Source organism: Rhinoraja longicauda, chromosome 26 (assembly GCF_053455715.1).
Source record: "Rhinoraja longicauda isolate Sanriku21f chromosome 26, sRhiLon1.1, whole genome shotgun sequence".
NCBI lineage: Eukaryota > Metazoa > Chordata > Chondrichthyes > Rajiformes > Arhynchobatidae > Rhinoraja > Rhinoraja longicauda.
This window is the reverse complement of record NC_135978.1, coordinates 5717857-5736048: the sequence shown is the minus strand read 5'-3', so window position 1 is coordinate 5736048 and position 18192 is coordinate 5717857. Positions and strand designations below refer to the sequence as shown.

Here is an 18192-nt window from a genome sequence, read left to right as displayed (position 1 = left end):
ATATTCAATATGAAGCTACATATTTATATATCACACAGAAGTTGCTATTAATTTTTAAAAAAATTCGTATACGAGAATTAAAACAAATTTGTTCAAAAGTAGTTTTTCATCTAGTAAATGCAAATTATTCCCACTTTTAAATGTTCCCAATACAAGTTCAGTAAAATCAAAATGCTTCATGTATCAGAACAGTTTCATTTTATAATGAAGGTATCACAAAATGCTGGAGTAACTCAGCGGGTCAGGCAGCATCTCTGGAGAGAAGGAATGGGTGACGTTTCGGGTCGAGACCCTTCTTCCGTCTGAGTACCTTTGTATTATAATAATATTCTTATTTTGGTGCATTAATCAAAAGTAGAGATCAAAATAATTTTGAAATTGAAATGAACAAAGGGAAAAGATATCTTCAAAACGTCACATCAGCAAATTGGATTTAAATTTTCTTACCTGTTGAGTTCGTAAAGATGTCTCCCTGAGATGAAGTACCGGGTAAGTGGCTGTGTGTTACTGACACACTGGATGCTGGAATTCATAAAACACGTGTTTCCCAGGTTACTTAACCCTGTGGCACCTTTTTCAGTTGGAACTAGAATGAAAATATTATTGAACCTAATTATGGTGACATTTATGAAGCTGGTAGAAACAAGAAAAGCAGGAATAAAACAAACAAAATCAGGAAATTATCACAAATAAACAATGGCACGTTTAATATCTTTCTCCCAATGTACTGCTAATTATTTGAAGAATTGTAATTGCATGCACAAGACCTCTCCATCACCAAGTGTGGGTACATCCCGATTCTTGTGGTAGGTTCAATGTGAGTGGCAGCAAAAAGTATACTGCCCTCCTACAAGTCATGAATGGGTACATATCCATGTTGAGTAATGGGAGGAGTTAAATGTAGGAAAGGCATAGAATGTAGAATGTCCATCACTAAGGAGGTCTCCAACATTGACTGAGTCAGTCAAATTCTGAATGATAAGCTTGCAATATTCAATATGTAACTGCTGGACTGAGAACTAATGAAGGGAAAATCTACTTGACTTGACTGTGTCAATCTACCCATCACTGATGCATCAGTCCATAAAGGTGGGAGCGATCACCGCATGGTATATGTGGAGGAGCAGCACTGCCTTTACACCAAGCACACCTTTTAAATGAGATATATTCAAGACAGACGTACTGTTTCAAAACTGGAATCATGAAGTGACTGGGCCTCAAGCAGAAAGACAGTTTGCATTATGAATAATTCAATGCTTTGCAGTTGAACCACATTCAATTCTAAATGCAATGAACAATGAAACAGCTAACTGGAAAAGGTGGACAATTCCATGCCCAGTGAAGGCAAAGTGGAGCAGAAGCAAATTCAATTATCTTCAGACAGACATGCCAATTGGATGATCCACCTTACCCCCTAATAGTGGTCAGAACCTTCATTTAAGTTAGTCTTCACTAACTTGATTCTATAGACCTGATAATAAGAAATAGTCATGTTGTGGATAAGATTATGAATCCCAACAAGGTTCTGACTTTGGTGCTGCAGATATGCATTGACTACAGAGAGCTGGATCTGCAACCTATTCCAGTGTCAATGTACAAAATTGCCCAGGTGTCCCAGGACAAATCCAATCCAGCAATTACAGCCCAATACGTCTACTCTTAATCAAAGTGATGGAAGGTGTCGTTGACAATGCCATTAATCTCCATTTGTTCACCACTAACCTGCTCACTAATGCTCAATTTGGCTTTCATCGCTCAGATGCTCAACAAATTACAGCCTTGAGGCAAATAGGCACGGTCAGAGTGACATCCTTTGATATCAAGGCAGCATTTGACAGAGTGTCACATTCAGATGCTCTAGCAAAATTAAAATGACAAGGAATCAAGGGGAAAAATATGTGCAGGAGATGGTTATGATTGATGATGGTCAATTAATTCAACTCCATGAATTATGACTGAAACTCCTTAGGAAAGTGTCCCAGAACTAACCATCTTCAGTTCTTTCATCAATTTTAGTCCATCATAAAATTCCAAGTAAAGATGCTTGCTGACATCTACACCATTCAGTCCCATCCACAGGTAATGAAACCTGGTTAACATCCAATCAGGTCAATTAAATGCAAGCAACAGTACCACACAAAAACTCCAAGAGAAACCACCATCTACAACAAAATGCAATGTGATGAACTTCTCATCCCATGTGAGATTATTATCAAAGTTCTCACCATTAACATGTTGGGAGGTGGCGGGGGGTGGAGAGAGGATGAGGAGAGCATTAGAGGCACAAACTTAATTCAACCAACCACAAATGTTGTACCTTTAAGCCAAGATCAGAGTTGGGCATTTTGTGAAGGATCATCTTTAATCATCTAAAACCTTTCAGGAATAAGATAAATTGCCTGGATTACTGCAGCTCCAATGACACTAGTGTTATCAAGGAGGTCAATCTGATTGATACCCCAGCTACCATCCTGAACATTAATTTCTTCCAACAGCAGCACAGCACGGATGCAGCTTGTTTATTCCATGGAAGAGATAAAAGAACCTTGTTTAATTCTAACCCTTCAAACCCCACCACACTCATCACCTTCAAGGAAAAAGGCAGCTGAGGTATGGAAATGTCACTGCCTGCAATTTCTCTGAATCAGACACCATTCTCACTTGGAAATAAATTGCAATTCCTTTATCATCGGATCAAAATGCTACAACATCTCGCATAATAGCACTGCGGCAGTACATTCACCACAGCAGTGCAGTTCAGGATCGCTCCCTTCAATGACATTTAAGAGTGGTTTTATATGCTAACATTGCCAATCTTAAGAATATGATTTTTGTAATGTTATGCCAATGAAATGACCCTCTGTCAGCAATCCCACATGGACCCTTCTCGCAGAAAGACTGAATGCATGGGAGGGTTGTGGGTGGAGAGGGGGTCAATTTGTTAACTTGTTTGTCTAAAGATGCATAATTGATAAGATGAAGAAATGCAAAAATATAAACAGGAAGAATACATTTGGCTTCACTGCTTAGTTGCACAAGAAACCCAAAACATCATCAGTTTGATAATGACCAACAAAACCTTCTGAACTCGTGTTCTTGAGAAAACTGTGAATTATGGCTCTTTTGTATGTTATATACTTGTTTGCCAGAGAGATGAGGGTATGCTTTACAAATGATGAACTTGTGTTGTACTTGTTTCACAATCCAACCAAACAGGACATATTCCCATCTATGAACCCATCCTCACTGAGCTACAACTTCCTACATGTTAGAATAAATATTAGTGAAGAAAAAATATATAATTGTGGGGCCATTAGCAACAGCAGGTTTAATGGAAATTTACACCTTCCATATTTAGAATATTTTAATCAAATATAAAAATGCAATAAGAAATAATTTCACATATCAGGAAGGATTAAGGAGGCATACACAAGCATTTAAGTGCATAATTCCATTCATCTTGTTCACATATCTGAAATATTTAATGTAAAAATATTTGTTTCCATTTTAGTGATGGCTTTCAACTGTCCAAAATATTAGAGAAACAATAAATTTCTTCGCTGATTTCAATAAATGTGGAACTGTTAAAATTAACTCAAATTTGCTCAATGACCCCACAATGTGGAATGAATCGTTCACCTATACTTAAGAGCTAAAATTCTATGTTTGTACCTACCCTTGTGTCTGTCCATTTTGCCACTATTTGCAATGAATGACATCTCCTCCGGCCAACTCATATCTTTGTTGCGAACTATTATAAGAAATGCAGGATATCAGGCTGATAGTACTGTAACAATGTTTGCACTTAGGTAACTGGAAAGTCTCTTTTGACAAAGTAGTTTAAATTTGTGTTTTGCAATTCATTTTTAATCTCTCTTCTAAAGTCTAACCAATCACATCATAAATAGAGGATTAACTCAGTTCATGTTTCTTACTTTTTGATGTTTAACTGACTACTGGAGAGGAAGAATTAAAAATCCTAGAATAACTGATCCTCTAATTTCTTTCATACCTCATGTGGGGAAGTACCCTGCCATCAATTAATGCCTCACAAACCTGAAATTAGGAATGCACTGTGCTGGGATATATAGACTTGAACAGACATCTACTAACATACGCGACATACAGTGAAGTTTAAATAGGTATTTTCAAAGCTGGAGGTGCTTTTCTATAATGTTCTATGTTCGTAAAAAAGGATTTAATTTACTAATACTGGTGAAATGAAAAATAATATTTAAAATTAAAAAATGAATTATATCAATTTCTCAAATATTGCAAATTAACAGGAGTAACACAAAACATTAAGTCTGCCACTCTATCCCCAATACACTTGAACCAAAATAAAATCATTAGTAGTTTTAATTTCTTTAATCTATCCAAAGTGTACAGATGTAACGATGTACTGAGCAAGTTGGAAATAGCAGATGTACTGTTCCCCAATAAGATATGGACAGACAATAAATACTGCTCTCTGTGTCACCCATACCCCAAGAACAAACTTAAGTACATTTACAGTGATTGGATTATTGATTCTTTTGGACAAAATACCAATTAGTTAAAGGGGGGAAAAGTTACTTATTATAGCCCCCAGCTCTTTCAGGAATGGAATATTTTTGATTGTGAAATAAATAATTCCAAATTAAATAGCAAGGCAGTTTCTTCCAATATATGAAGGCGTACAAATGGAGACGGCACTGAGGATCTCAATTTATAGATGGTAAGGTGGTTAAAGCTTGCTTTTTGCACAAAAAAAGTGTTAAGTGCAAATTGTTAACGCTAACTTCCTGTGAAATATATAATACATGGTTGCAAGACGACTTTGGAACTGTGGAGCCCAAAATCTTCCACCACTGGTGGTTTACCTTGTCTCCAGTCATATCGTTTGAAAACTAATTGACAAAAGATGGTTTGGTAGAATTGGTTAATAACTCCACTATTATACCATGCAACTATCATGATGGCAGAAAGTGGATTAAATGGGCCTTTGTGCTTTTATCAGATACTTCCAAAACTACTAATTACCTACATTTTCTAACTTGGCTCCTAGTCATTTGAATTTTTACTGTGAACTGCAAAGTTATTTTGAGAGCTTTAGCAGCACAGTAACTGAAATAAACATGAAAAAAAATTATTGCATGCCTGTGATTGAAAATGTATTCCCAACTCAGAAAACATGGGGTAAGTGAAAGTTTTTGCAAATTGCACACAAAAAGTGGTGGAAACACAATGGATTCAGATATAACTCTTAAAACTTTCTTCAGCCAATATGTTACCCATTTATGCAGGGAATGTTAAAATGACAAGATAAAATAAGACCATAAACTAGAAAATGAAAATAACATTTGGACCCAATGTTGTTCTACAGCAGGATTTATTCAACACTGATATCAGGCTTAATTTCTTCACATTTTAGAGGGCCATGTTATACCACATCACTTTTGAACATAAAACAAAGAGAACAAAAATGAACCTTTGCAAAGAATCCTATTGCAGTATCTCAATTTTTTTTAAAGAAACATAAATATCTGGAAAAAAACCCCACTTGGGGCATCATCATCATCATTACTATAAAAATCTGACCTACACTGGTTTACCACTCAAGCAGAAGGACTTGAACTCCCTCCCCTACCCCAAGGCAATGGTCTTGATCAGTGAGTGCATGATGAATGTAATGTTTACAATCATCGTGAAAGACACTGTGGACATAAAATGTCAAATAAAAAAAATTAGGTTTAAATTTATTTCTGATGACTTTTGCAATAAAATGCTCATATCCATTATTTTATTAAGCATTTTATTGAGCTGGTTCATTAAAATACAAGTAGTTATGAAAAAAATCAGCTCAGAATTTTAGCCGAGTCTTGGACAATATGATATAAAACTTCAAGATTTCGAGGGAGTGAGCTTGCAGTACCTTCGATGCACCCTGGTAAGCAAAACATGTATCTTTAGTTTTATTATCAATCACCAATGGTAATTTCTGGAAATGCTAACTTGCTGAAATGTTTCTGTCTTAGACTGCGCACATTTTAAAATCATCTTATCCAGAAAACATAAGAATGGTGATCTGATTGTCAACTGTGGTTTAACTAAAAATGAATTTGGACCCTAAATTACCAATTACGAGTTAATTTCAATAATCTGCGTGTTGATTTTGAAAAACATTGCTTTTACCTTCAATCACCAAATGCTGTTCATCTAGAATTTTTAAGTCTTCTAAAGTGTGATCCTCATCATCCAGTAGTGCAAGGTAGTTCTACAAAATAAAATTGTTATGTGACTTGATCATCCCAAAACAATCCAATCCTAAGGACCTAATATGAGAAATATTTATTTACCTCACTATTGTACAGCCACAGTCGCATGTCTTCCTCTTTTATTCGAAGCCGCCGAGATAAGTATTCATGGATATCTTTTATTGTTTGCATTCGGCTAAAGCAGCCCGTATAAGCTAGCACTCGTTTCATTGGTGACGATGGTGAAGGCACATTTCCTAAGTTCACAACAAATATTTTTAGATGCAAGTATGCAAATCATGCAATAAAATAATTTAATGTGCTCATATCATCCCTGAGTGTGTTAGGACTTCTTCATGAATAAGTGACATTTTGTTTTGTACTATTGTACTGTGATGGGCATTATATAGAAGACAAAGCCAGTCTTCCTGCACACATACTGCCCAAGTAAGCTCTACCTCTTCATCAGGCTTAAAATGGATTGATGCCCATTCAACTTCAAAGAAAAAACAGTCTGATTGAAAGTGAAGAACTGCAAGGTTATTTACTATCTATACATTGTTATTTTGTTTTCATTCCTACTTAGTATTCAGTAATCAAGCAGATACATAATAACCACCATCTATTTGTTGCAATGCATTAAATAGTTCTTTCTTCATTTCCTAGCTATCAAAAATATAAAAACGCCTATATGTTGAAAATTAAATGTCCATCATATTGATTCCTTTCCATATAAAGGCTGAGTAGAGAAATTATTTAATTTAGCAATTCCAATTCAACCCAAAAGCAATTGATTCTGTTCCTCCTGGATTCTGATTGGCTTATAAATCAACAAAGCTAATAAAGCATTATATTACATGGAATTATTTTCTCTACCAGATAGATTTTATTGAAAAAACAATTTAAGCATAGAATTTTATTACTGCACTTTAAATTGGATCGTGATATTTAAAAACATTTACATAAATCTGCAAATTATTAGAATTTTCTTTTGAAAACATAGCTAAATCAGTATCCTTTAAACCCACTGCTTGTTTTTAGCATTGTTGATGAACTTCAAGTCAAAAGTGACTCAATGAATAGTAAAATGGACCAGTAAATTAATGTGTTCCATAATATAGCAAAATAATGTAGAAGCAAAATAATTTTAAAACATGTTCTTTATATGGAAAGGTACAAATCTCAATCAAATCAGAAAACGGTATTAAGAACAAGCTCTTTCTAAGAGTCACGACAAGCACAACAGCTTATCCCACAAAATCAGACAAGATAATTACAGAATAGGGTGGCATAGACCAGTTCATGATGAAATTGGGCATGGAAAAAAGCACAAAATGAAAAAATATATGCATGGCTATCCTTTTCTCATCAACTAAATTTTCAAAATTAAAAATGTTAATTAATTATTTGAAAAGAATACAGCAAAGAACAAACTTTTACTTTGCAGAGAAATTGTTGGTTAAATTATTTATTTGAGGCATTCATGCGCATCTAAATCACAAAAAGTAAACTGCAGGGAATAACACTGGTTAAAGCTAATGCAAATGAAAAAAAAATCAATTAAATCATAAATTAGAAGGTATAGATGTACGATTACAGCAAGAAAGTGGATTGCTAAATTTAAGAACAATTTTCTAAAAACATTACAGGGTAAGATTCAGATAGTTATCATTTGAGGTTTCTCCAAAACATTACTCAAGGAAATAAATTAGCCTACAAAGCATTGAGCCCAACACAGGACCTGGAAGAAATAAATGAACCCAGGGTTCTATATTATATCACTATATAAACGACTTAATTTTGATCAATTTTAACCAGACAAACTCTACTTGACACTTATATTATTCAATTAGATTGCACCCATTAAATTGTGCAGCTTACAATGGTTAAAGTGTTTATATGCTACAAATGTAGTCAGACAATTAATTTTGTGGTGTTCATTTAGTGAAACAAACTCTGTGGATGTCAGGAACTCCCCAAATGTTTCTAATTTCTATCAATTTTCCTGAACCAACAGACCCCAACTGGCCAAGTGGTTTTAAGAAAACCTCAATGATAATCTACAATCGAAATTTAAAAACAAAACAGGTGGATTTGGCACGAAGCAACTAGAAAGCCAACAACTCCTATTCTTGCTGCAGTCTTACAATACCTCCATGGTGAGGAAATGTTCTCAGGCTCATCATACCCATATTCACCCAGATGTTGGACTGTTGCGTGCGTGTAGCTGGTTGTTGACGCAAGAAAAGAAGGTAGCGAGGAAACAACTCCAGCTCTTCTTCACTTGTTGTAGTATTTTTAATGACCTATAACATTTAAAAATAAATGAAAATGTGCAGTTACTGACCTAGTCAAATGGTTACAGCACTTCTGAAGCATACAAGATCATTTAGATCATATACTAGCCATATGCAAAACGATTTGCTGTCATTTTACAAGGTTTGAACAATATGTATTGGAGGCAGTGAATTGGAGCAATGACATTACTTGTTTCATAAAAAGTGCGATTAGTATCTTCAAACTCTGATCTTTTACCCAATATTAATCTTTGCAGACATTATTCATCAATAAATGGAGGACAAAAACTTTAAATAACTATCAGTGAGTTTTGAAAGATCAAACTGGTGATAGTCAAATTATTATACAATACTTAAATAACTGAAAATGTAAATAATGGATCAATTCTTCTAAAAAATCTAAAAATGCAGATGCTGGATATTAGAAATAGAAGCAAAATGGAGGAAATACAACAGGATACCTATATTACTGGAAAGAGGAGTAAATGAAGTTGATGCCTTTGCAATGTTAATTATTCCACTTTCCACTGTATGGTGTAACCTGCTGAACATTCCAGAATAATGTTTTTATTTCAGGTTAATTCTTTGACAAGATTCAAATTTAAAAACAGTGTAAACAAATTCAAAGGTATTCAAATCTAAAAGCATTAGTATCAAAATGAAAGGCAAAGGTAACTTACAGGCCTAGGTAGAGATAGATTTGCCCCGTACCAGTGATACAATGCCCTCCAAACTGGTTCTGGGACAACCTCATAGTCTTTGCCTTGAACCAAAGCTGGATTCCGTTTCAGACGTCCACCCTCTAATGTTAACGTAGGAGCCTTTATAAATAAATAACAGTGTTATTTTCTTTGTATGTTACAAAAACAGAATCATTAACCTTGTGGGGATGTTTATGCTCCTAATTGCACCGATCGCATTTTCCTTTGGTTATTTTACAGGTGTTTGCGCTTCTTGACAGGAATTTTGTGAGAGTAATGTGCAACTCAGATTAGTTTTACAGCATATTGTAAAAAAGTTTGGAAGTCTACAAGTAACACTGGCACATACACAAGGGAGTAGCTAGACACTGGAATCAAAACAGGGCTGCCCAGTGATTTGCCAGAATGTGGATTGCAGTGTGCCCAGGTTTTGTCCTTGGCTTTCCACTGACGTATACAATTGGAATGCTGGAATAATAATGAAGCTCAGGGCTGTAAGCAGTCAATCTCGGTTTTGTAATGTATATGGAGCCAGAGGCTCAATTCAGGCTGAATACTTGCACAAAGTCTTGTTGAAGCCTGGCTTAGTAAGAGCAATGAAAATTATGGTGCAAAAGGAAGAAATTGTGTTCCGAAATCCTGATATTTGGAGATGATTTATTCTCATCTAATATTCCAGATGGAATAAAACAATAAATAATCAAGAGCTGTGGTGGGCAGCGCAGGAGTGTGTTCAGTGACGTGATGCTGAGTTACCAGCATGTACTCCAAACCCAACAATGCAGTTTCAGATGGAGTCATCAAACTACAGCACACAGATGACCAAAAGTTAGAAAGTGATTGGGACCATATTACCAGATGACACTGCTGGATCCATCACAGATAATTTGCTGCCTTTGATCAGATGGATGGGATTGGAACTGGGACAAAGCAGTTCAATTTAGATATACATCATTGAACTTGTGCCGGATGATTGACCAAAAACTGTAGACTAGGATGTGATGAGCATATAAATGACGCCCGATTAAAATCTGTTTAAATTTATTTTAGATTTCTGCATAGAACATTTGATTTAATAGATTTAATGCTGTTATCAGGCAACTGAAGCATCCTACCGCAACTAGAGAACAGTCCTGAAGTACTATCAACCTCAGCGGGAACCTTCGGACTATTTTTGATCAGACTTTACTGGCTTTTCCTTGCATTAAACGTTATTCCGTTATGTGTCTGTACACTGAATAGCTCAATTGTAATCAATTGTCTTTCCGTTGTCTGGTTAGCAAGCAACAAAAGCTTTTTCACTGTATCTTGGTACATGTGACAACAAACTGAAACTGAATCACTTAAATTGATTTTTACTATTTCGATAAAACTTACACTTAATTAAATCAGGTTTCAATTTTAAAATGCTGATCACAGATTACTCATGGATAATAACAAGACAAATGGATGCCACTTCTACTAAAAAGCGTAAAACACAATATATATTGTACAAGTAAAATCCTAATTGTTTGAGATATGAAAATGCAGTGTAGCTCAGTCAGTCATGTAATTGACAATATGTGTTTCTGTGATGTTAATCCTTCACAAGCAATAATCTCAATGTCCACACACATTCTTTGACACCAACATGGGCCTTGCTTCAATCACCAACCTAGACTTCACAGCATTCCAATTACCTTCTTGATATCCTTATTATGTTGAGGTACTGTGAAGATTTTGTACAATATTTCCCAAATCCTGCCACACTTAAACCATCATTCAGGCTTACACCATTCAATAGTATCTACTGACAATGGAATCAGCATGCCTTTAGTTTTTACAATCATACTTGCATCCTATCAACACCTCCTCACAGCTATCTTTGGTAAAATGTAGGGAGTCAAATTGACCAGAAAAAAGGAACTGGACTCAAACTATCACATCAGAAATGTATTTGTTATTCCCTGCTGCAACCAGCTCTGCTGCATATTGATTCTTCACTCACTTAAATATCCTATGAGTAGGATAAATTGGCTATTATTTCTTTAATGCTTATATAAATGCGCTGCCTAGATTTCATGACATTCTGCACCATGACCAGAAATGAAAAGCAATCAATAATAATCAATATATATTCTTTGAATAACGAGACTGCCACGGATGCTGTAATGTTAAGTCTTTTAGAATGGCACATTCAGAGTTCATCATGGGAAACATAATTACTTTCTATCTTTGACAGCTTTGTATCCATACCTTCGCAGACCCTTGTATTACAAGTAATAAGTTATCTATAGCTCCTGGCTTCTGTAGACCGAGGTGTCCTAAGATGTTCCCGTTAGCACTCAGGAAGCATTGACCATTGTTGTCCAAACTGTTATACTGTCTAGGAAAGCAAACATCAGTACCAGCTGGACTAGATTGAAACAAGCCTGAAAGAAAAAAAAGAAAATATTTTTCAATTATCTTCAGATTATAATCTGCTTTTGAATTTCTATAGCCGTGAAAAATAGTTTGGCTTTCTTCATTTCTATTGAAAACCTCAAAGTAGCTACAGCCTAATTAAATTGAATGGCTGGCAAATGGTGAAACAGTAGTTCACAGCATTTATTACTTAACAGAGGCCCACTAGTTTTCATTCCTTTTGATAAAGGAAAAGGCATCTAATATATCATGCAGATTTGATTTTATTGTTTCAGTGCTTAATGCTCAGTGCTTTGGTTTTTGCAGGCAGACTTCAGAAGCTTTTATTAAATTCCATTCTCATTGAAGTTAAAAGACAAGGATAAAATAAGAACAAAAACTGCTATAGACGTAACCTTGTTTTGCATTTGAGCAACAATGATACAGGTCATATTTTCATTGGGATTACCCTGCAATCTTGGCTCTAATCAAGCAACTGGCTCATAAATACCATTATCCACAATCCATCCTATTGCTTATAATAATTTTAGGCATTGGAAATGCTAGATGCAGTTTTTCTTGGCACTTCCATTTCCCCCCAAATATCGACAGGGCTGTCATGATGTCAAATGGAGAATAAATATCAAATCCTTACATTTTAGATATCCACTAGAATTCACAAATAACCTTATGTTCTTTTAAAAAAAACTATATTTAATTTCCAGTTCTCAAGGCTCAAATATGCTATTCTTTAGTTTTTTTTGCTTCCTCCATGACAAAATTGCTTCTAGTTAATGCCTTCATTCCTTGCAGTCTTTCAAATCTTCTATCAAGGTCAGTGAAGTGGTTAGGTGAATTATCACATGATCAGATTATGAAAAGTATGGACCTGATTAGGACCATGAAAATAACATTACCATTTTAAGTATCACTTTGTTTTACTAATAAAATTCTTTGCATTCTTAATAATAGTATTCAATATTTACAGACTACACTATCTTAAATCAATGGTTTTTGTCACTTAAAGTTAAGTTTAAGTAATTAATTGTAACGGATTTATACCAAAGGAGTATTTCTAGCCTTAGTACAGTGTGCAGTAAACAAGTCACAAATGTTGAGCATTCAATTGACGTTGTGCATAAACTCAAAAACAAGGGTACCAGTGCCAGTGCTCTCGGATGCTTCAGATGCAATTGAAATGTTATCAAAATATTTTTCATCTGTAGAAGTAAATGAATTCTGCACTCCAGGTTTGTCTTCACCTTGATCCAGAGCATGTAATTGGTGTTGGCTTTTTCCTGGAGTCATTATTGAAGAAGGTTCTATTATGACTGGCTTTGTTTCCTACAATAAAAGCAGGAAAGAAAACAACCTCAGAACTGAAATTTGACAATGACATCAGTCAGCATCTCCAAGCTAATTCTTTCAAACAATGCATTTTTAGACAATACCCACCTTTGTACAAATCTCCCTGAACCCAACTTGCTTTTGACTCATGCACAGGTTTTGGGAGCTCAAGTTTAGTTACCAGAGAGGACTGGGATGGATTAAAAAAATTTCAAGCCTACTTTTTAAGTAGGATAACTTGAGGTGGTTAACCTAACATTTCCCGAATCTCATAAACAAGTTCTATGAATAAAATCAGAACATGTTGAGTTCTGATAAAGGACCTTCAACCCAACTGTTTATCTTCCCACAGTGGTCACCTGACCTGCTGAATATTTCCAACATTTTTTTTTCTTTCCAGCATATACCAAAGTATCCTGCCTTTCATTCAAAGTATTTAATTTGCTCTGTTTACTTCAAAGTACAGAAAATATTAGAGGCTATTAATTACTCACATATTTTACATATTCCTTCCATTGCTGCCACCACTGCATTGAAATCAAAAACCAATTATGTCCATTTTGTAGGCCATGTCTGTTTTCTCTTTCCAACCATCCACTAGAAAAAAAATGCAGATAAATTAGTAAAGCACTGCAATTATAAACAGGGATTTCAAAAGCTAATTAGGAAAAAATTACAATGGACACAATTTAAACATTGCCATTAATGCCCCAACAAAAACACCAAGTAAAAATGCACAATATAATTTTAAGGATACAATTACAAAATGCCGTAATAGTTGCATCGAAACATTGTAACAAATGAATCTAGATTGGCCCGAGGAGATGAACTTCTGTATCTATAATATGCATTTTCACAAACCCGAACTTTGAGATGCAAAGTTCACAAGAGTGGGGATAAACATAATGTGGTGGTTCTTCTCATACAGAAGAATTATTCACTGGAATGCATTGCCAGCTGTTTTGGTGGATCCTAACAACCTAACAATACATCAACTGGGAGTTAGTGCAGTTCTTAACTGGAGCAGAGATCACACTATAAAGAAGCCATGTGACTGTACAGGTAATACATGCTCCATACAATGAGCTTTTATCACAAGAACGTCAGGTATAAATAGGTCAAACTATTTTTTCCACCTTGTTGAAGTGCATTTTTCTGTCCTACCCTGGAGCATAGATGGTTGTACGGGCAAATGGGGCGTATTTCATCAAGATGTTCCATACACTCTTTCACATGCTCTATATAGAATAACTTATTTCCAGTGAATAACTTCCTAAAATACTGAGGTAAAATACTAATACTGAGGTAAGTTCCAATGTTATTAAGTTTAAAAAACAAGCAGTTGTTGCTGAGAAAGTTATGCACCTGATAATTTGTCCTTCCTCTTCTGGTGTAGCTGGTCTTAGACCAAGAACTATATGACATATCTACAGATGGAAGGAGAAAAGAACACAATTAACAGAAGTAGCAGCAGTTTTGTTGAGACAAATAAGTTCTCTTCAGCTCAGACCACTCTACACACTAAACAACATTAGGATACCGACAAGTTTAGAGGAACTTTAGGGTTTTGGAGTACATTTTCAATGACAGCAACAAAACAAGTAAACATCGTGCAAGTGACTAGTGAAATACTTGCTTATACTTGTCTAAAACATAGAAAACTGGTTCAAAGAGGCAACATTCTCATTAATTATTGCATTGATTATGCTAAAACTGGGGAACAGTTTTAGTCCCCAAATTATATGAAGATGTGATAGGATACAAGAGTGCCAAAGAGAATTAGAAGAATGTGGTAGAAGGTGCGGAATTCTACATTAATTAACATTAGTTTATATTGCAATTTTGTTTCTCTGCAATTTATTGTCTATTGTCTATTACTTAATTGATTTTGAATGCATTTATAGTTTTGGTTCTGCTTTTGTAAAAATCCATATGGAAAAAAAATCATACAATTTCTTAGAGCCATACCCATGGGGAAATTATCCATTCAACTCTAACTTACACCATCCATACACCATCATCGGCGGTCACTCGAAGTGAGTATGACTGTCCTCTCAGAGGATGCCTGTACGTGACTTTGTTTAACATGGGGAGACTGGCGCACAGACAGCCACCATGCGGTCCTTGACAGATCTGGGTCAGGATCCAGTGGCATGGAGTCCAAGACGTCCGGGGACCCTTTCCTGCTGCAGCCTTCATCCACCTTCCCAGCTGTTGTGACGCTCCACTAGTCAGCCATCATCCTCCGCCTGTTCCACCTTTGAGGTCTTGGTTGGATTGCTCTTTGTCATGGACCTTACCTACCAGGAGCATAGCTCCAGACGGCATCGCTCTCAGGATCTCAGGACCACACAAGCCTCTCCACCACGACAAGGTGACAATCCACAGAGAAGCATCCATACACATGCCACAGTAGATACACCGAATTAATAATTTTGTTGGAATACTTTAAGTAATGATTCTGAACTTTGTGCAACATGAGCAAAAGTTATGCTATCTGTCTTTTGTAAGTGTTAGATTTTTGGTTACATTTTAATGCTCATGCTCAAAAAATTGAAAATGCAAGTACGAAACATTCACTAAACATGGAATATCAGGCTTTGTAGTTTCTGGAGTTTAACCTGTCAGTACAAGGATATTAGTTTAAAAAATCTACAATTTTTTTGATTCCAAACATTGAAAGTCATTTTTAAAAGGAGTTTCAATTATCGCCAAATTTAGTAAGAATAACCAAGGATCAAACCTGGTAATTTCAATGATCTGAAACAAAATCCTGAAAGACATACTGGTATAATTACTTTGCACAGAAAGTTCATACAGATGTAGAATTGATCTTAACTGTTTGATTCAGTACTACCGTGATCAATGCAATGACCATCAAACAGAAATAGGAAGAAATTATTCAAACACATCTGAAAGATAAACAATGAATTAATTATTACAAAGTAGAGAACAGTAACACTAACCTGAAATAGGAGATTAAGAAACTCACTGGCCAAAGCACTTTTTACACCCCATATCTGATAATCTTCTAGTGTTAAGTGTCCCTTCTGTTAAAAAAAGTAATTCACAGAATATATTAGGAGCTAGAAATGCAAGGGTAGACAAAATGCAAATTCCCAGTTTGATTCTTAGCTTTATCAAATGTTAATAACTAAAGAAAGCAAACCGATGGACTATATTAAGATTTTACTTTTGTAATAAGCCCATTTTAGCTTTTAAAAGATATGTATTTTGACAACTTTGGATTTTTATACATGCTAATTATAATAAAACGTCAATTCTTGTGTCACTGAAGGGGGAAAAAAAGAAACCAAAATTAGGAAGAATTTTGTCACAATGCTATGGGAATGTCACTTTTTATAATTTGTTATATTTTCATGTGCATCCTTCTCAAAGATCATCACCTGATTTTTGCCCTTCTTTCAGCTCATCTGCTGTCGAGACCCTCATCTCTGCCTTTATTAATCTCGATTTAACTATTGCAGTGCATTCCTAGTTGACTCTCTTTACTCTTCAAACTTGCGGTCACTCTAAATTCTCTGTACCAAGTCCTGGACACACATCACTTCATGCTTGGTGACCTGAAGAAGAGTTTCGATCCGAAACCCATTCCTTCTCTCCAGGGATGCTGCCTGACCCACTGAGTTACTCCAGGATTTTGCATCTACCTTCGATTTAAACCAGCATCTGCAGTTTCCTTTCCTACATAAATTGATTTCTTGCTCGCTTAAGGCTCAATTTTAAAATCGCCATGTGTTTCCAAATTCCCCCATGATTTAGCCTTCTGTTTCTCTGCAATATCCTCCATCGTTATAATCCTAAAAATGCCCGAGTTCCTTCATTTCTGATCTTAGAAATTCCTGAATTTAATGCTCCATCAATGGAGGAATTTCAACCAGCTGCAAATTATCTATGCTTTGGAGTTCTCTCCCTAAAACTAAAAAGGAAGCTTTTCTTTCCTCTAAAATACCACTTAAATCCTATCTTAATAATCAAACTGTTCATCAGCTGTCATGGTCTCCTAATATGGCATTCATTAATATTTTATGTGACATGCTCTTGGAGTAAGTGAAGTGCCTTGGAGTAAACGATAGCAGCTCCTGTTAATGATTTTGAAAGTATGTCATTGACTTATTTATTTCTTCTTACACTGATGTTGCCTGACAGTGAATTTTTCCATAACTTGTTTGTAGATCGAAATGGATTTTTCCTACTGAGAACAAAGCTCTGTGCATATGCACTCAAGAGTGCAGCATTGACTACCCCAGGATTATCACTTCCATTTTAGGAAAGCAGAAAAATTGGTGTCTTTGATCCGCTCCGCTTTTAAATTAAATGTAAAGCAGATTAAAATTATATGGAAGGTTTAGAGGGCAAGATTTAAAACCTCATCAAAATTTTATTCCTTGCATTGCATCCCTTTCCATTTAAAGATTACATCCTTCGTTAGTTGTACCAACAGTGCCAATTGATTTAAAACAAGCATAATTAAAACGCTTTTCCTGAAAGAGTGCACAAAACTCTGGGTAGCACTGAACGAAAGCTTTTCACTGTACCTCTGTACATGTGACAATAAACTAAATTGAAACAATACGTTCATGGATTGTGGAAGAGGACTTTACTTTGGGGACAAATAAACATAGGTAGGCCATCAATATTTATCCTTCATTTTGCATTATCTACACAATCTAGAAAGAAAGCACATTTTGGACTGGGGGATGCTTTCATATAGTTCCTATTACATCTAACCAACAATTGAATAGTTTGCTGCAGTTATATGGAGACAGCAATGCAATATTTGGTCCATTTGGCAACCTTACATAGTATCAATGGGAATGTTACTTAAATTTACCTTGGTAATAATCACGTTTTGGTTACCACCCATCTTTTAGTGTCAGAGCATTGTACTTTTGTTTATCTGCTACTTAATCTCGCTTCTTGCATTATGAAAGTAGACACCATTGAATGGAATGAGCGTTCATATTTTGTAATAATGCCCCATTTCCAACTGTGCCACAGCCAACTAAATAACACGAGAATATCTTAACAATACATGGAAAAGGAAAAATAGAAGCCAGTAAAAAGAAAGTTGAGCTCACACTGTTGAAAACTGGAAATATTTACTTAATATGATCAAATATTACAGCCCAAAACCCAAACAAGTGGGCAGTGGTACTTTTCTCCACAAGATACCCATTTTCAGGTAATACTAAACTGCAGTAAACT

At 35.4% G+C, this 18192-nt stretch overlaps 1 protein-coding gene across 2 annotated transcripts in view; it reads right to left on the bottom strand.

Annotated features, from left to right (window-relative positions):
• The window catches only part of usp32 (ubiquitin specific peptidase 32), a 109358-nt gene that overhangs the window by 23191 nt on the left and 67975 nt on the right, over nt 1–18192 (bottom strand). Inside the window, exons 10-20 of one of the 2 annotated variants that reach the window (XM_078422063.1) lie at nt 15930–16013; nt 14329–14390; nt 13458–13560; nt 12879–12960; nt 11470–11645; nt 9214–9354; nt 8425–8542; nt 6339–6493; nt 6175–6256; nt 3677–3751; nt 448–586 (exon numbers count right to left, since the gene is read on the bottom strand). In XM_078422063.1, the coding sequence (XP_078278189.1) occupies nt 448–586; nt 3677–3751; nt 6175–6256; nt 6339–6493; nt 8425–8542; nt 9214–9354; nt 11470–11645; nt 12879–12960; nt 13458–13560; nt 14329–14390; nt 15930–16013 (1217 nt within the window). Of the gene's footprint in view, nt 1–447; nt 587–3676; nt 3752–6174; nt 6257–6338; nt 6494–8424; nt 8543–9213; nt 9355–11469; nt 11646–12776; nt 12961–13457; nt 13561–14328; nt 14391–15929; nt 16014–18192 lie in introns of both variants that reach the window. The other variant, XM_078422062.1, reaches the window with a different exon arrangement.